The following is a 14,062-nucleotide window of genomic DNA, read 5'->3' on the forward strand; positions in this document are numbered from 1 at the left end:
TACTGTAGTTTCTCAAAAGGGTATGCTAATGTATAGGATGAATAGTTCTTGAGTTAATGTGGGGAAGTGGTTAACAAAAATAACTGTTTTTAATAAGAAAGCGAACAAGTAAGGATGAGCTGGGGAAAATCCACTTCAAATGTCACTGCAGTTTATTCTTAGGCAAGCCACTTAGCTTTAGCCTACCATCTGCAATATAGACATAATAATACTGGACCATGTTACCAGATTATCGCAAAGAGCAATGAGATGGCGGGTGTGTTGAAAGTGGTTGTTGTCAGTATTGTTTGTTTGTTTGTTTATTACTAATTCCATAATAATTAACGCTGGTCAGCTTAATGAAAGAGGGAGCTGTGTGACCCTCAGACCCAATCATCAAGTTCATGTTTTGCTCTGGAAAAGTTGCCTTAAAGTAATTATACTATGTCTACTTCATCTTGTGACAATTTTATTTAACTGCACTCCCACATAGCGAAAGCTGGCATTTACCACACCAGCATAGACCAACGAAATTATAATATGATGAACTCACTGTATGAAATGCATATTCAGATTGAGTATTCACCACATGAAAGCTGAAATGGTGTTATCATGCCAGGAAAATAATCTGCAAGTCAGGCCTTAGAAAAATTATAATTAAAAGATGAATTACCTCTAGATAATGTTGTTGGCCATTCTGTTGCATTGTGTGAAGGGAAAAGAAATGTCTATGCCAAAGCTTAGCAAAACCTCATAATCAATGAAGTGTCTGGACACGAAAAGGAAGTTTGACTGCACTTAGTCTGAAAGTCCATCTTAGACAATTCAGTGGGTCTCACATTAGTTAAAGAAGAGTCTATGCATGATTATTTTAAAACTGTGTGTGTATATGTTTCATTTTTCAGTCCTGTGTTATTTGTCCCACCTGTATACATATAAGTCAGTGGACCACTGCCTTAAATCTGGAGGATTCTCCCTTCCAAGTGAAGCGTACCTGTTGCTTGTGAAAGAGGCACAAGAAAACAATAAAGAAACACACCTATGTGGGATGTCCTATCCAGACTATGAAAATGATGGGTTCTTACTATGAAAACATGGCAAGGAGTCATTCAAAAAACCATTGGCATGTATTGTTGGTGTATCTGAGTCCTAAAACCATACTTAAATTAAACAATCATTGTTCACTATGCAACTGACAGAAGTCATGAAAAGGCCATTGAGGCTTAATCTTGTGTAACTGTAAGATTAGGAGTTGGCATTTTTATGCAGCCTATAATTACATGAGGATTAAGCGTCTTCAAAAAATCATTGCTCAAAACCACATGTTCTTTTGTCCACCTGTATGAAAAGCGCCCATGGTATTGCATCATAGGGCTGCTGGGTTGTTTATGTATGTGTGCTTAAAGGTAGGGAGGCCTGCCTGCTTAGATCAAAAGACACTACTGAGCTTTCGTAACTTTTCGAACAGCTACTTGAATTTGATTGCTTTCATCTTCCCTCCCCATTCCTTTTTTCTTATTGTGTCATGCCTTTTAGATTGTAAGCAACAGAGCAACGGCTGTCTTGTTTTGTTTTTAATCTTGGTACAGGACTTGGTAAACATTTAGACACTTTATCAATTATGTTAATATCAGAGTATTGTGAGGTAAATAAAGCACCTAAACAACATTCCCATGATTTTCACAGCTAATAGGTAAAACAATAAAAGTTACATTGAACAGAACAGGACGGGACATGAATATTTGCGCACATGAAATGTATGCTCGGTCCCTGCTCCTGCCAACCTAGCAGTTCGAAAGCAAGTCAAAGTGCAAGTAGATTAATAGAGAAGGTAAACGGCGTTTCCGTGCACTGCTCTGGTTCACCAGAAGCGGCTTAGTCATGCTGGCCACATGACCTGGAAGCTGTACGCCAGCGCCCTCAGCCAATAAAGCGAGATGAGCGCCGCAATCCCAGAGTCGGTCATGACTGGACCTAATGGTCAGGGGTCCCTTTACCTTTAATCTTACTGGGGTTACATCCACGCTGTATATTTAAAGCATATTGGACCACTTTAGCAGTCATGATTTTCCCCAAAGAATCCTGGCAACTTTAGTACCTATACCCATCACAGAGGTACAATTACCAGCACACTTAAACTCCAGTTCCCAGGATTCTGTGGTGGTGGGGAAGCCAAGCCTGTTCAGGTGGTATAAGGGTACTTTAAATGTATGGCATGGATGTGGACCTGCACCACAGGAACAAACAATATAGGCAAGTATGTTTTCATATGTTTTCCCACATTCTGTGCTTTCGGATTTCCAATATATCTGTCAAATATCCTCCATGGGAAACCAACTAATCTACTACTTTAAAAGGTTAGCTGAACAACGGGGAGTAATAAATGAATCATCAGCAATTTGCTGAGATAAAAGTTAGTCATGAATTGCAATTAGCCTCTTGCAGCATGCAAGGTCAGCATTAAGAAGGCCCTGGGCTCACATGTGAACACATGAGAAGAATCCTGCTGCATATAGACCCATCTAGGTCTTCTTCCTGTTTCTTACAGTGTTGGTCAGCCAGACGTTTTTAAAAAGCCAAGAGGGTTCACCACATCCTCTCTCCACTCTCAAAAGCCTCTCGTAAGCTGTTTGGTGAAGCTCCAAGCAGCCAGCTGACAAAATCCACCTTTGCATTCTCCCAGCCAGACATAGGTGCCGACTCCATGGGGCCTGAGGGGGCCTGAGCCCCCTCAAAAATTCGTTTGGGGGGGCTCTGCCCCCCCAATAATCTCGGGCGCCCCTCCAGCAGAGCGCCACCGCCGCCCCTCCCCCAGCCCAAAATGCACAGGGTCGGGCTGCATGCCTCCTGCCCTCCCTCCCGAGCAAAAGCTCCACCCAATTTCCGCTCCGGAGCTGATTAATAGGCGTAGCACGCTCTCCCCTATTCGCTCACGAGGAGGCGGCGCCACTTTATCTGCATATTCATGAGCTTATTTATTATTCATGAGCTTTCGCGGGCTCCCCCAATATTTTTTATAAGTTGGCGCCCCTGCAGCCAGATCCCGTGCATGTGATAGCCTGTCCACTTTCCTTCTCTGCTCCTTGGCTCACGGCAGCTGCCTGAAACAGCCTTGCTCAGTTTCCGGTTCCAATTTCCCTCCCTCCATCATCCTGACTAGAGTGATATTCCAGATCTCCTTGCTCTTCCCAGACACAGCTCACACTCCACCCCTTGTGTATCCTGCTCCCCTTGTCTTACCCATCTGGTACTTGGGCCAGCCTTTCTAGTGGCCAGAGTGAGATAGCCCATCCACAAGTGGCAGACCTTGAGGTCCTGTTTCAGGAGCAGCAAGTTCTAAATGACATCATGCACATTGCGTTTTTACTGCAGGGAGTGGGCACTGTTTGGATTGTGTTTCTCAAACAAGGAAATGCCTAATTCATTTCTGCACTTGGGTGCTACAGTTGAAAGAGCAGTAAGAATCACTGTTCCTTAACCTCATGGAGGAAATTAGGCTAATAAGTACACATAGGATTGCAAGCTGGGAAAGGTTATTCTGCCACAATGCATAAGCATCTTATGAAACCAGTGAGCGGGAAGGACGACTGACAGCAGGAGAGTGTGATGGGATGGTGGGGGCTGAGTCAAAGCAGCAGACAGGTGAAAGGTGTCTGTGGAGAATGACAACCGAAGACACGGTTGAAAGTAAGGCTGTGTGTGCATTACTGACTTAAAATGCAGTTAAGTCATTCTTTTTTTCAACTCAGATGCCGGTTTGGAGAAAAATGCATCAAAATGCAGTATTTCATAAGAAATGTCAGGACAGATACAGAACACATATGAATTGTGGCTAATGATATATGCATACCGCTTCTCAAACCAGCAGTGAGAGCACACTGGATGAAGTAAACAAGAGTGTGTACATGTTCTTAGAGGAGTGGAGGCACAGGGAATATGTACAGGCCTCCATAACAAGCACAGGCAGTATGGGTGGAAGAGTACACCATAAATGCTAGAAGGCTCTGCGATATTCCTCACCTGCGGCGTCCAACCTCCCATGACGTACAGCCTGTTTTTCACGGTTACTGCAGCATGGCAGGCCAAGGGCACTGGGAGGGGAGCCAAGGCCCTCCAGTTTTCTTGCTCCATTGAGTACTTCCCCACACAGTTTGTGATATGGTATTGGTTTTTCAGTTTCATCTGACCTCCTGTGATATATAGGTCATTATGGATGGTGCCTAGAGCATAGAGCTCACGAAACTCTGCAGTACACAGACTTTGCCAAGAGTGATTCCCCCGACTGTTGTACCTGTAAAAAAGAAGAAGAAGCTAATATTAGAATTGTCAGGGCAACAGGTCAAATCAGAAACATTTATACCTAATCCCTCTCTTTATGTGTCATTTTTATTTTCCAACAATGACAAGCAATGCAATTCTAAACATGTACATTTGGGAAGAATGGCAAGATAGAAATTTAATAATGATAATATGATGATGAAGATGTTGTATGCTCAGAAGGAAGTACTATTGAGCTCAATGTGTCTTTCTCCCGAGTACGTAAGTGGGAATAGGATTGCAGCCAAAATGTGCCAAAACAACTTCATACCTTGGCACACTTCCACCCCAAAATGATTGCAAGATATATGCCACATGTTTGTGTTGGGTTTATACAGCGGGTGGGTGGGTGTGAATCTGTGGCTCTCAAGTTTGAGGTGGTGCTACTGGAACACAGAGCCCTATTGCAGGTTGGAACCAGGATGCCTAAAAGTGTCTCATCCTTTATATACCAACCTGACTACTGCACTCTGTCTGAGAGGGCAAACTGCATACCCCCTCTTATCAGGAGGTCCGTATCTGATAAGACAGGTCACCCGTTCTGCCCAATGTCAGAATAAATTCTTAGCAAGGCAGCAGCTATCTTGTAGAATTCCCTCCCACAACATCTGGAGGGCATCAGAGTAGGGAAGGCCAGTGGAGAACATACTGACTATTAGGAGGGTGTGGCAATATCAGCGGGAAGGAAAGTTTTCTGTCAGGAAAATTCTTCTGTCTTCTATCCTGTTTTTTTAAGAGGTAGAAAACAGAATGAGCAGTGTGTATACCTAGCCTAACTGAGATTACTTCAGAATAATTCCTCTTGATTTTGTTGGGATTTATACCCAACCTCAGTTTCCCTTAAAACATCGTGAAGACTTTCAGTAGTAATGATACTATTGAGTAAACAAGAATAAGAACACTAAACTTGCCTGTAATTCAACAGGGACTAAACCATTGCAAAAGGAGGAAGAAAAAACAATAACTAGTAGCCTATGGAATTATTTGTGGCACATAGAGGGCACTCTAGCCATTGTTATCAATGAATTGGGCTACGAAATAAAAGATTTAGTCCACAGCCTGTAGAAATTCCACTTGAGTGACTGTTGATTTGTATTTATATTGTACATAGTGTACTAAATATACTGCAGGAGTCAAGGGGAACTCTGTAGAAGCCTGTGTCTTGGCAACAACATAGCCACCCAGGCAGATACTTTATACAGTATAATAAATAAACTGGTATTGGTGAATTAAAATAAAAATAAAACTTATCAGATGCCACCAGTATAAGTCAGATGAAGAATTATAATTGTCCGAAATCTTTCATAAACTCAAGTTACATATGGTATCTTTTTAATCAGCACTGTTATGAAATAATGGATCTGAGGTTAAAGCCCAAGAAAGAGGCTGTTAGTTTGCCAGCCTCTGAAGTTAGGCAGAATACCAGAAGATCAGAGGAAGAGGTTTAGGCCACACAGCATTAAACAGGCATTGGGGTGAGTGTTGTAGCCCTTAAACCTTAACTTCTATGCACACATGGTAATTTGAAGTTTATGATGGGGTGCTAGTTGTATTTAGTTTCTTCACGTCAGAGGATACAAACCTATAAATTTCAATTTTCTTGGTCTTTTGCCTAGACATTTTGGCAGCGCTTGCCTCCCCGGCCACAATGATATCATTATCCTCAGTAACCACACCGGTGCATACGCACCCCAAGCCTTCTCCATATTTCGGAGAGGAAATGAAGTACGTCTTTTGTGTAACAGGAGCATAACAGAAACTGGCATCGCCGTAGTTGCCGTGTCTTGATCTGATGCCCTGCGAGTTATTGCCAACGCAAAGCAGAAGGGTAGTGGTCTCCATGCCATAGCGAAGGGTGAGAGAAGGTTGGTTGGTTTTCTTGATAGTTTCTAATGCTCTCTCAATCATCTCACTACACAGTGCATTACTGAGAAGCACCGTGTTTCTTTTCCGAGCTTCGACTAGGAACGAAGGGCTTACAAGCGCTAGCCTGACTTGCTTCAGGAGCTCAGAGAGGTGATCTGCTCGCAATTTCCTGCTGTGGTTAACCCATCTGAGGACTAAATCCAAGACGCTCTCTTCCCTGGACACATTCAGGTCATCTGATCTTATCAGATTTAGCAACTGCTGCATTTCAACCTCCAGTATTTCTTCGTGCAGGCTCACCTCTGCAAAGTGCAGGTACAAATACCTCCTGGCTTGATCGGACAGCTCTTCGGCCCCAATGTGCTTGGCAAAGTAATGGATGCCCACGCAGTTGGAAGCATCCATGTGCTCCATCATGTACGCCTGACACATGCTGGAAACGTCATCCATCTGCATGAAAAATGCAGTGGTGGCCACACCCTGAACATTGGAATTAGTGAGGTGCAGCTCAGCTGTGTACATGTAGTGGAGAAGTATGGACACACTCTCTGCTGACATGTCATGCAGCTCTACTTCTTTCTGTGTGCATTCAATCAGGCCGCAGGTAAACATGGCTTTGAAGTAGGGGCTGAAAGCAGACAGCATCAGTTTGTGGCAAGGGAACTTTTCACCTTCAGCCACCAAAACCACATCAATCATTTCCGATAAATCTTTCATACTTTTTATTTGATCCAGTAAATTCAAGCTATGCCGCTGCTTCCTTTTACCCTCGGACTTGTAATCCATGCTAAACATTTGGGTGTTGTTAAGATCTTCTCTTGTACTTGCTTGAGGTTTGAAAGATATGCTATTGGCATATCTAATAGCTTTGAATGTGAAGATCCTTCAATATGATGTTCCTGGAAGGGAGAAGGAGAAACATGTAATTTTCTTATGTGAACAAATCTTCAAATTGTCTGACAATCAAGTTTCACTGTTACAGCCTAAAGGCAGTAAATATTTTGAGAAGATGAATTTGCAATATATAATTATTATTATTTTTGCAAATTTAGGATTTTCAATTTCTGGTTGAACAACAACAAAAAATTCTGAAGAAGTGTGCATGCACACGAAAGCTCATACCAAGAACTAACTTAGTTGGTCTTTAAGGTGCTACTGGAAGGAATTTTTTTTATTTTGACTATGGCAGACCAACACGGCTACCTATCTGTAACAAAAATCCAGTGTTTTTCCACTCCAGATTTTGAGGATTGAACAATTTGCACCAGGAGCTGGTTTCATTTATGTCCTTTGTCAGTGACAAGATCCTGAATAATGCATTACTATAGCAATATTTGAACAAATATGCAGAATATTCATAGTGTGAATGTTAAGAATTCATGAGAATATTGAGACCCAGTATATAAATCTGGATTCTAATGGATAAATTCTGCAGTCTCCATCCATCAAAACCCATGCATTTTTGTAAACCATTCACTAATTCATACATCTATGCCTACTTAAAAACACATTCTTTTTCCTATTTAGTTTCCAAATCCATTGCAGATTTCGGCAAGGAAACATTGGTGCAGAAACCTTGACTGGGCATTAACTGATGCTGCAACTTTGCTCTGCCATCCAGTGTCCAATATAAATTGTTGTGGGTGAAAACTCAGCTAATGGGAGTGTTTTGATTCTGCAGCCTATGGGAAACAATGCACAAGCTCTTCGCTGTAATCACAAGTAAAGGCTGAGTGCTTCTATACTCACAAGTCCAAATCCTTGTATTGGGCTGGGGTGGAGAATCTGTCCTGCAACTCCAATAATCACTGAGCATTAATTGTGCCATGTTTTTAGGTTTCTTAATGTTTAAAAGTGCCTTTAGATGTTTTTGTTTTTGTTAATTAAATGAGATTTTATTTTGAATATTTTTTATCACTTTGGTGTTTGCTGTCCCGCACACCTTTGGGAGGAAGGTTAGGATATACATTTAATTGTTGTTACTGTATTAATGTAAGGTTACCAGATTTTTTTTCAAAGAATCCGGTGACACTTTTTTAACAAAAAAAGAGGAATATTTTTTAAAGTTATTTTAAAAAAATATTAAGAAGTAATATCTTCTCCTTTGTGGTCTCCTCTGTCGCGCAGCCTTCCTCTGGGCCCCAACCTGCTCTCTTGGAGCACTAGCCACTGTGGAGTAGGCTCAGGTTGGGCCTGGGATCGGCCATGTGTCCTTGCCCTTCCGGTGCTCTCCTACTTCTCATCCTCAGTGGTGCAGCAAGGTCCGGGCTCCCCTCTTTTTTCTCCTTCCTCTTTCTCTCTCTTCCTTCTCCTCCACTCCTCCTTCTCCCTGCGTTGGCCCTGGAGCGTCGCTGGGCTCTTGCTCCTGGCTCGATTTGGGTCCTGGGGGGGGGCAGCAGTTCCCCCAGTTGACGCGGCAGGTGCCCCCAGTTCCCCCTCGGCAGTGGCGGTGGCAGCAGCAGTCTCAGCAGCCCGGAGCCAGCCTGGAAGTGCAGTTGGCTCTGGCTGGCTTCAGGAGCTGCTCGCTGCCGTGGCATCCACCATTTTGCCTCACCAGAAGTCCCCATATGATGTGTCTTGTGCCGTTGAACCAATCACGCAACATTCATTCCCTACTAATAAATCTACACCATTTAAAATATAAATCCAGGGACATTAAATGAAATCTGGGGACATTCCGGGGACAGATTTGTAAATCTGGGGACTGTCCCCGGGAAAAGGGGACGTCTGGTAACCATATATTAATGATACTGATGCTTGCTGGGGCTGATGGAAATTCAGCACATTCTGGAGGAACACAGCTTCCCAAAAGAAAGCGCCTTGCTCTAGTTTAGCTCTCTTCTTCAATAATGAAAGAGGAGGGTAGCTAGATTTTGTTCAAAGAACAGTTCCTGGAGACAAATTGCCAAAGAGCTATTAATACATGAAAATAAGACTCCCACTGAAGTAACATTTTGATAATATTTTGCATTAGACATCCTGGATTGAGGGAGCTTCCTAGGTAGAGCTGAGAATTCAACAGCTCATAGGGGGAAATGAAGAGAAGGGAAGTCAGGGAAGAACAATTTTTTCTTCATCATCTGATGGTTATGGACTAATATAACAGCACATCTAATAACGAGGAGAGAATTACAAGGCTGGATTGGGGACCTATAAACCATACTATTTTGGACATGAAGGTTGCCATGGGAGACAAAATGCTGGCAAAGATGTAAGATCACGGTCCTGAGCAAAACCTAATTCTCTCACATAATGAGAACAGCACAGTTGTCACTTTTTCATACATGCATCCCAAAATGCTCTTGGTTAACTTGCCAAAAGGAAATGGCCCACCCTGTTCAGTCAGACTAATTCCCAAATGGGTGTGCATACGGTTGTTGAAGCCATAAGAGGATAGCATGCTTCTCCCAGGTGTGTGATTTCTATATTCTCATGTAATTAGATTTCTCTCTCTTTTTGGTCTTGGTTACATAAGATAGAAAGCATTTTGGGAGGGAGAGGAAGAACCATGCTAGCCCCATATTGGCGAAAGGACATGCTGGAAAAAGAAAAACTGAGAAAGAAAGCTAGGAATGGGACCTGTAGAAAACAGCTTGCCCTCTTCCTTCTGAATTCTCACCTTGCAATCAAACCCCTTTAAAGCACATGGTCTCCCTCAAAGAATCATGGGAACTGTAGTTTGTTAAGGGTGCTGTGAACTCTGAGGGGGTTAAAGTAACCCGTTCCCAGGGTTCTTTCGGGGAAGCCAGGACTGTTAAATTGTTAAAGATGTGCTTTAAACATATGGTGTGGGTATGACTCCTGAGAAAGAAGTTCAATTTCTTAAAGTTTGGTTCAGACCCCGAGATCTGTTAACTCTAGCTATAAACCAGAAATATGGAAGACTTATTAGAATGTATCTCATAAAATTAAGTCATGAAACTTAAATTTTATGAGATAACAGGGATCAAGCATAATTTTGGGGAGGCCAGTTCAAAGTTGTGACTCGAGCCTGCTCCCACAAATACCTGGTTTTTTCTCTGTCCATGGCCCTGAGTGGAGGAGAATTTATCCAAGGAAGTGTGGAATAGCAAGAAACAGTTATGATTTGTTCTTCTTCAAAACTATATTACAAACATGTGCCTAGACCTGGGGTTTATTAGGACCCTCAAATCTCAGTCCAATGTATTTTGCTCCTCAAATACTGCTCCCCCACAACTAGGGAGCGCACACACACAGGCTGGGAGCTTCAATGGTGCCCCTCTGGAGGCTTCACCCAGGGCAGAAAACCTAGCTAGCCCTCTGAAGCTATGGCGCTGCCCTCACCACAATAAGATCCCAACTGATCTGATTTCCTAGAATATATATTGAGCATAGATAGGGGGTGGGGGTGGTGTTCTAAGCAGTGCATGCTCAGTGGACCCTAATATAGTGGTACCTCTGGTTAGGAATTTAATTCGTTCCGGAGGTCCGTTCTTAACCTGAAACTGTTCTTAACCGGAGGTAAAGGTAAAGGGACCCCTGACCATTAGGTCCAGTCGTGGACAACTCTGGGGTTGCGGCGCTCATCTCGCTTTATTGGCTGAGGGAGCCGGCGTACAGCTTCCGGGTCATGTGGCCAGCATAACTAAGCCACTTCTGGCGAACCAGAGCAGCGCACGGAAACGCCATTTACCTTCCCGCCAGAACTGCTAGGTTGGCAGGAGGTGGGACCGAGCAACGGGAGCTCACCCCATCACAGGGATTCGAAACGCCGACCTTCTGATTGGCAAGCCCTAGGCTCAGTGGTTTAGACCACAGCGCCACCCTAACCTGAGGTACCACTTTAGCTAACGGGGCCTCCCGCTGCCGCTGTTCTCATCCTGAAGTAAAGTTCTTAACCTGAGGTACTACTTCCAGGTTAGTGGAGTCTGTAACCTGAAGCGTTTGTAACCCGAGGTACCACTGTAGGTGCAGCAGGGTTGTGCTGCTTGTAACAACCCATGAGGTATTTCCTGTGAGTTTGCTACAGCTAAGGAGTGGAGGAAAATGCTTCACTATCTGCAAATACGTTGGTTCTCTGGGTTTGCACTAAATTTGCTCCAGTTTTTTGTTGTTGTTTTTTTAAATCAATACAGGGATAGTTTCTTTATGTACTGATGCAGTTTGGTACCTGAATGAAATATAGAAATCCTTCTCTGTGTCTAATGAATAGCACAATACAATAATGAACAGTAAAATGTAATATGGTATGGCTTTCAGTTTTAACTCCCTGCTTCATTGTAACACCATCATTTCCCTAATATGCTAATTGCTAAGGCTTGAAAGGCTTAAAAAACCTTGCTTTACTGTGTATAATACAAACACTTGAAATACCACATTTAAAGAAAAGAAAGAAAGAAGGCTACATTCTCCCTTTTTATTACTTTTATTGGTTACCCTTTGTGTCCTGACAATGTTAATTTCGTTTTCCTTCTAGTAAATCTGCTTTAAATTTAGTAATTATTAGGGTAGTTAACACAGCATGCTTTCCCATTCTTTAACAAAACCCCTAGCAGTTGTGCTTTGGCAACACTTTGTACATCTGCTCTCCAGGACTACTGTTAAGAAATACCCCAAAACATTGTGCAGAAATAGAGCATTAAGGCGGCAATACAGGTGACTCTCAACTTATGCGGGGGTGACATTCTGGGGATAGTGTGTAAAGTCAAAATTGTGTATAGTTAAAACAAATTGGGGTCAATGGCAAGTGGGATTGTCAAAGTATTTTCTTCCCTAGACGCCTGCCCTGTTTTTGTCTCCTTTCTGCCCTCTTTAATTCCCCACCCACTTTCTTGCCAAGCACGTAAGCTGAATGCACACATGTTAAATGCATATATAAGTTGCGAGTTACCTGTATTATATCTGTATTATTACTTGGGAGTGGGTCCCATTGAATTCAATGGGGCTTACTCAGCGTTTTTTTTCTGGGGGTACTCAGGGGTGCACAGTACCTACACCTCCCTCCCAAGTTAAGGGCCATAGCTGTGGAGTCAAAGAGGAAGTCTGGCTCTGTGATCTCTGCTCCAGACAAGACTAGTTCCTAGTCTGTTGTCCACCTCACACTCTAATGGCATAACCTCCAACTAGGAAAGGAGAAGTGGTCTGTCGCCTTTTAGAAGCATCACTAACTAGTAGTTTCTGTGGTGATGAGTCATATGGACTCTAGTTCTGCACAGTGGTACTTAACAGTCTTGGCTAGGGCCATTAACTTAACGAAGAGACTATTTTGACCACTTTAGTAGGCCCCCTCTCATCTTGCAGATATAAAACCACAGGTTTGGAGGAGATCGAAAGATGACACCCAGACTACCCCATGCTACAAGAAGACATTGTGGTCATCTCTAGTATAAATAACAAGTTGATTCACAGCATAAAGACACCTGACATTTCCAGTGTCCCTGTTAGCTAAGGGACTCACAAGTCATATGTGGCAACTGTATGTTCCATCATACAATATACAGTGAAACACTGGCACTATACAACTTTTGTCACTGGCTCCTGTGAAGGGGCAGTTTTCAGCCTCTTAATTTCCTTCAGTGGTATGAAAACTCTTATTTACTCGGCTGTGTACACACAATAAATTTAAAGCACTTTATCCCACCTCCCCCAAATAATCCAGAGAACTGTGGTTCACAGAGCTGCAAAATCCTAGTCTCCAGGATTTTGAAGGTAATGTGTATTAAATGTGTACACATTAAAGTAATGTGTATTATATGTGCATGGTGTGTATGCAGCCTTACTTTGCATTCCCTTCTTGCTGGCAGTGTTTGACCAATATGTGTAACCTTAAGGAATTCTGTCAGACTCAGGTACTCTACACCCAAATTAGAACTCCCATATCAGCAATAGAGCAATTATGCATCTAAGTTTGTATTGTGATCTCACAGGGCACAATAATATACTCAATCTGAGTCTGTAACTCCATGGCTGTAGCTGATAAATCATCTGCAAATATTTTCTGTGAAAACATTTCTCTAGAAATTGGTGTTGATTTCAGTTTCTAGGCTTTTCTGTAGTTGCCTTGTTTGATGTCTGTAGCCCTGGAACCTAATAGTTTAATGCTCCTTCAGTCTCATTCAGGCACAGATATTCTAATCTTGACTTCAGTTTCAGGCAGTCTCATGCAATCTCAAAGGCAGTTCTGTATAATTTATCATGCATTTGATGTACAATATGGCTTCATATTGAAGTACTGCAAAGAAACCTTATTGAATGGCTGCCATTGTCTGCCATGCTAGATTCAAAGTGTTCCCATATGCTGGCACCCTCATCTCTGTAGAACGCAGTTAAATTTTTCCTTTTGTTTCTCAAGGCCTAGTTTAGGCCCGTATTCCCATCACAAATATAACCACATCACTTCCCTGCCACCTAAAGCTCAGCCTTGCCACCACATTTGTATCCATTTCCAAAAGAGGCATATTTACCTTTTTCTCTCGGCATTTCTGTAATTTCTGTTACTTCTGGGTTTTTCCTGCTTTGGGGGACCGGGTGGGAGGAGTAGAGAGGTACAGACAGAGAGGAGGAAAAGCAATCCTCCTTTTGCCTGGTGCATATACCAGAGTCACATGTGGATGGAATGAAAGCCAGAAGATATAAATAGGCTTGTCTCAATATTATTTGACTTGGCACTTTGAGAGAACTGTATTAATGTCACATCGCGGGGGCACATTGGGACTTGGTGAGACAACTCACCACCTGGCATTTGTGCTTCCCCTGTATAAATTGACATGTAGCTATAAAAATAAAATGGTGAACCAATTTTAAGAGAACTGGGACTTGGAGCTGGACTTTATTAACTGGGGCAAGACAGCCTTGCTTTTGCTATACTGGTGGGGAAGGACTGTGGTGGCCATGTGCTCAACTTTACAGAGGACAATCCTCTATTTGTGCTCATGCCTCA

General features: G+C 42.7%; 1 protein-coding gene across 2 annotated transcripts in view; it reads right to left on the reverse strand.

Annotated features, from left to right (window-relative positions):
- KBTBD12 (kelch repeat and BTB domain containing 12) overlaps window positions 1-13,811 on the reverse strand; it is a 56,175-nt gene extending 42,364 nt beyond the window's left edge. Inside the window, exons 1-3 of one of the 2 annotated variants that reach the window (XM_082209825.1) lie at window positions 13,587-13,793; window positions 5,879-7,061; window positions 4,000-4,270 (exon numbers count right to left, since the gene is read on the reverse strand). In XM_082209825.1, coding sequence (XP_082065951.1) covers window positions 4,000-4,270; window positions 5,879-6,957 — 1,350 coding nt within the window. In that variant the 5' untranslated portion in view covers window positions 6,958-7,061; window positions 13,587-13,793. Of the gene's footprint in view, window positions 1-3,999; window positions 4,271-5,878; window positions 7,062-13,586 lie in introns of both variants that reach the window. The other variant, XM_082209826.1, reaches the window with a different exon arrangement.
- Window positions 13,812-14,062: the final 251 nt, after the last annotated feature.

This window comes from Podarcis vaucheri (assembly GCF_965113315.1).
Source record: "Podarcis vaucheri genome assembly, chromosome: 2".
In the NCBI taxonomy this organism is placed as follows: Eukaryota; Metazoa; Chordata; class Lepidosauria; order Squamata; family Lacertidae; genus Podarcis; species Podarcis vaucheri.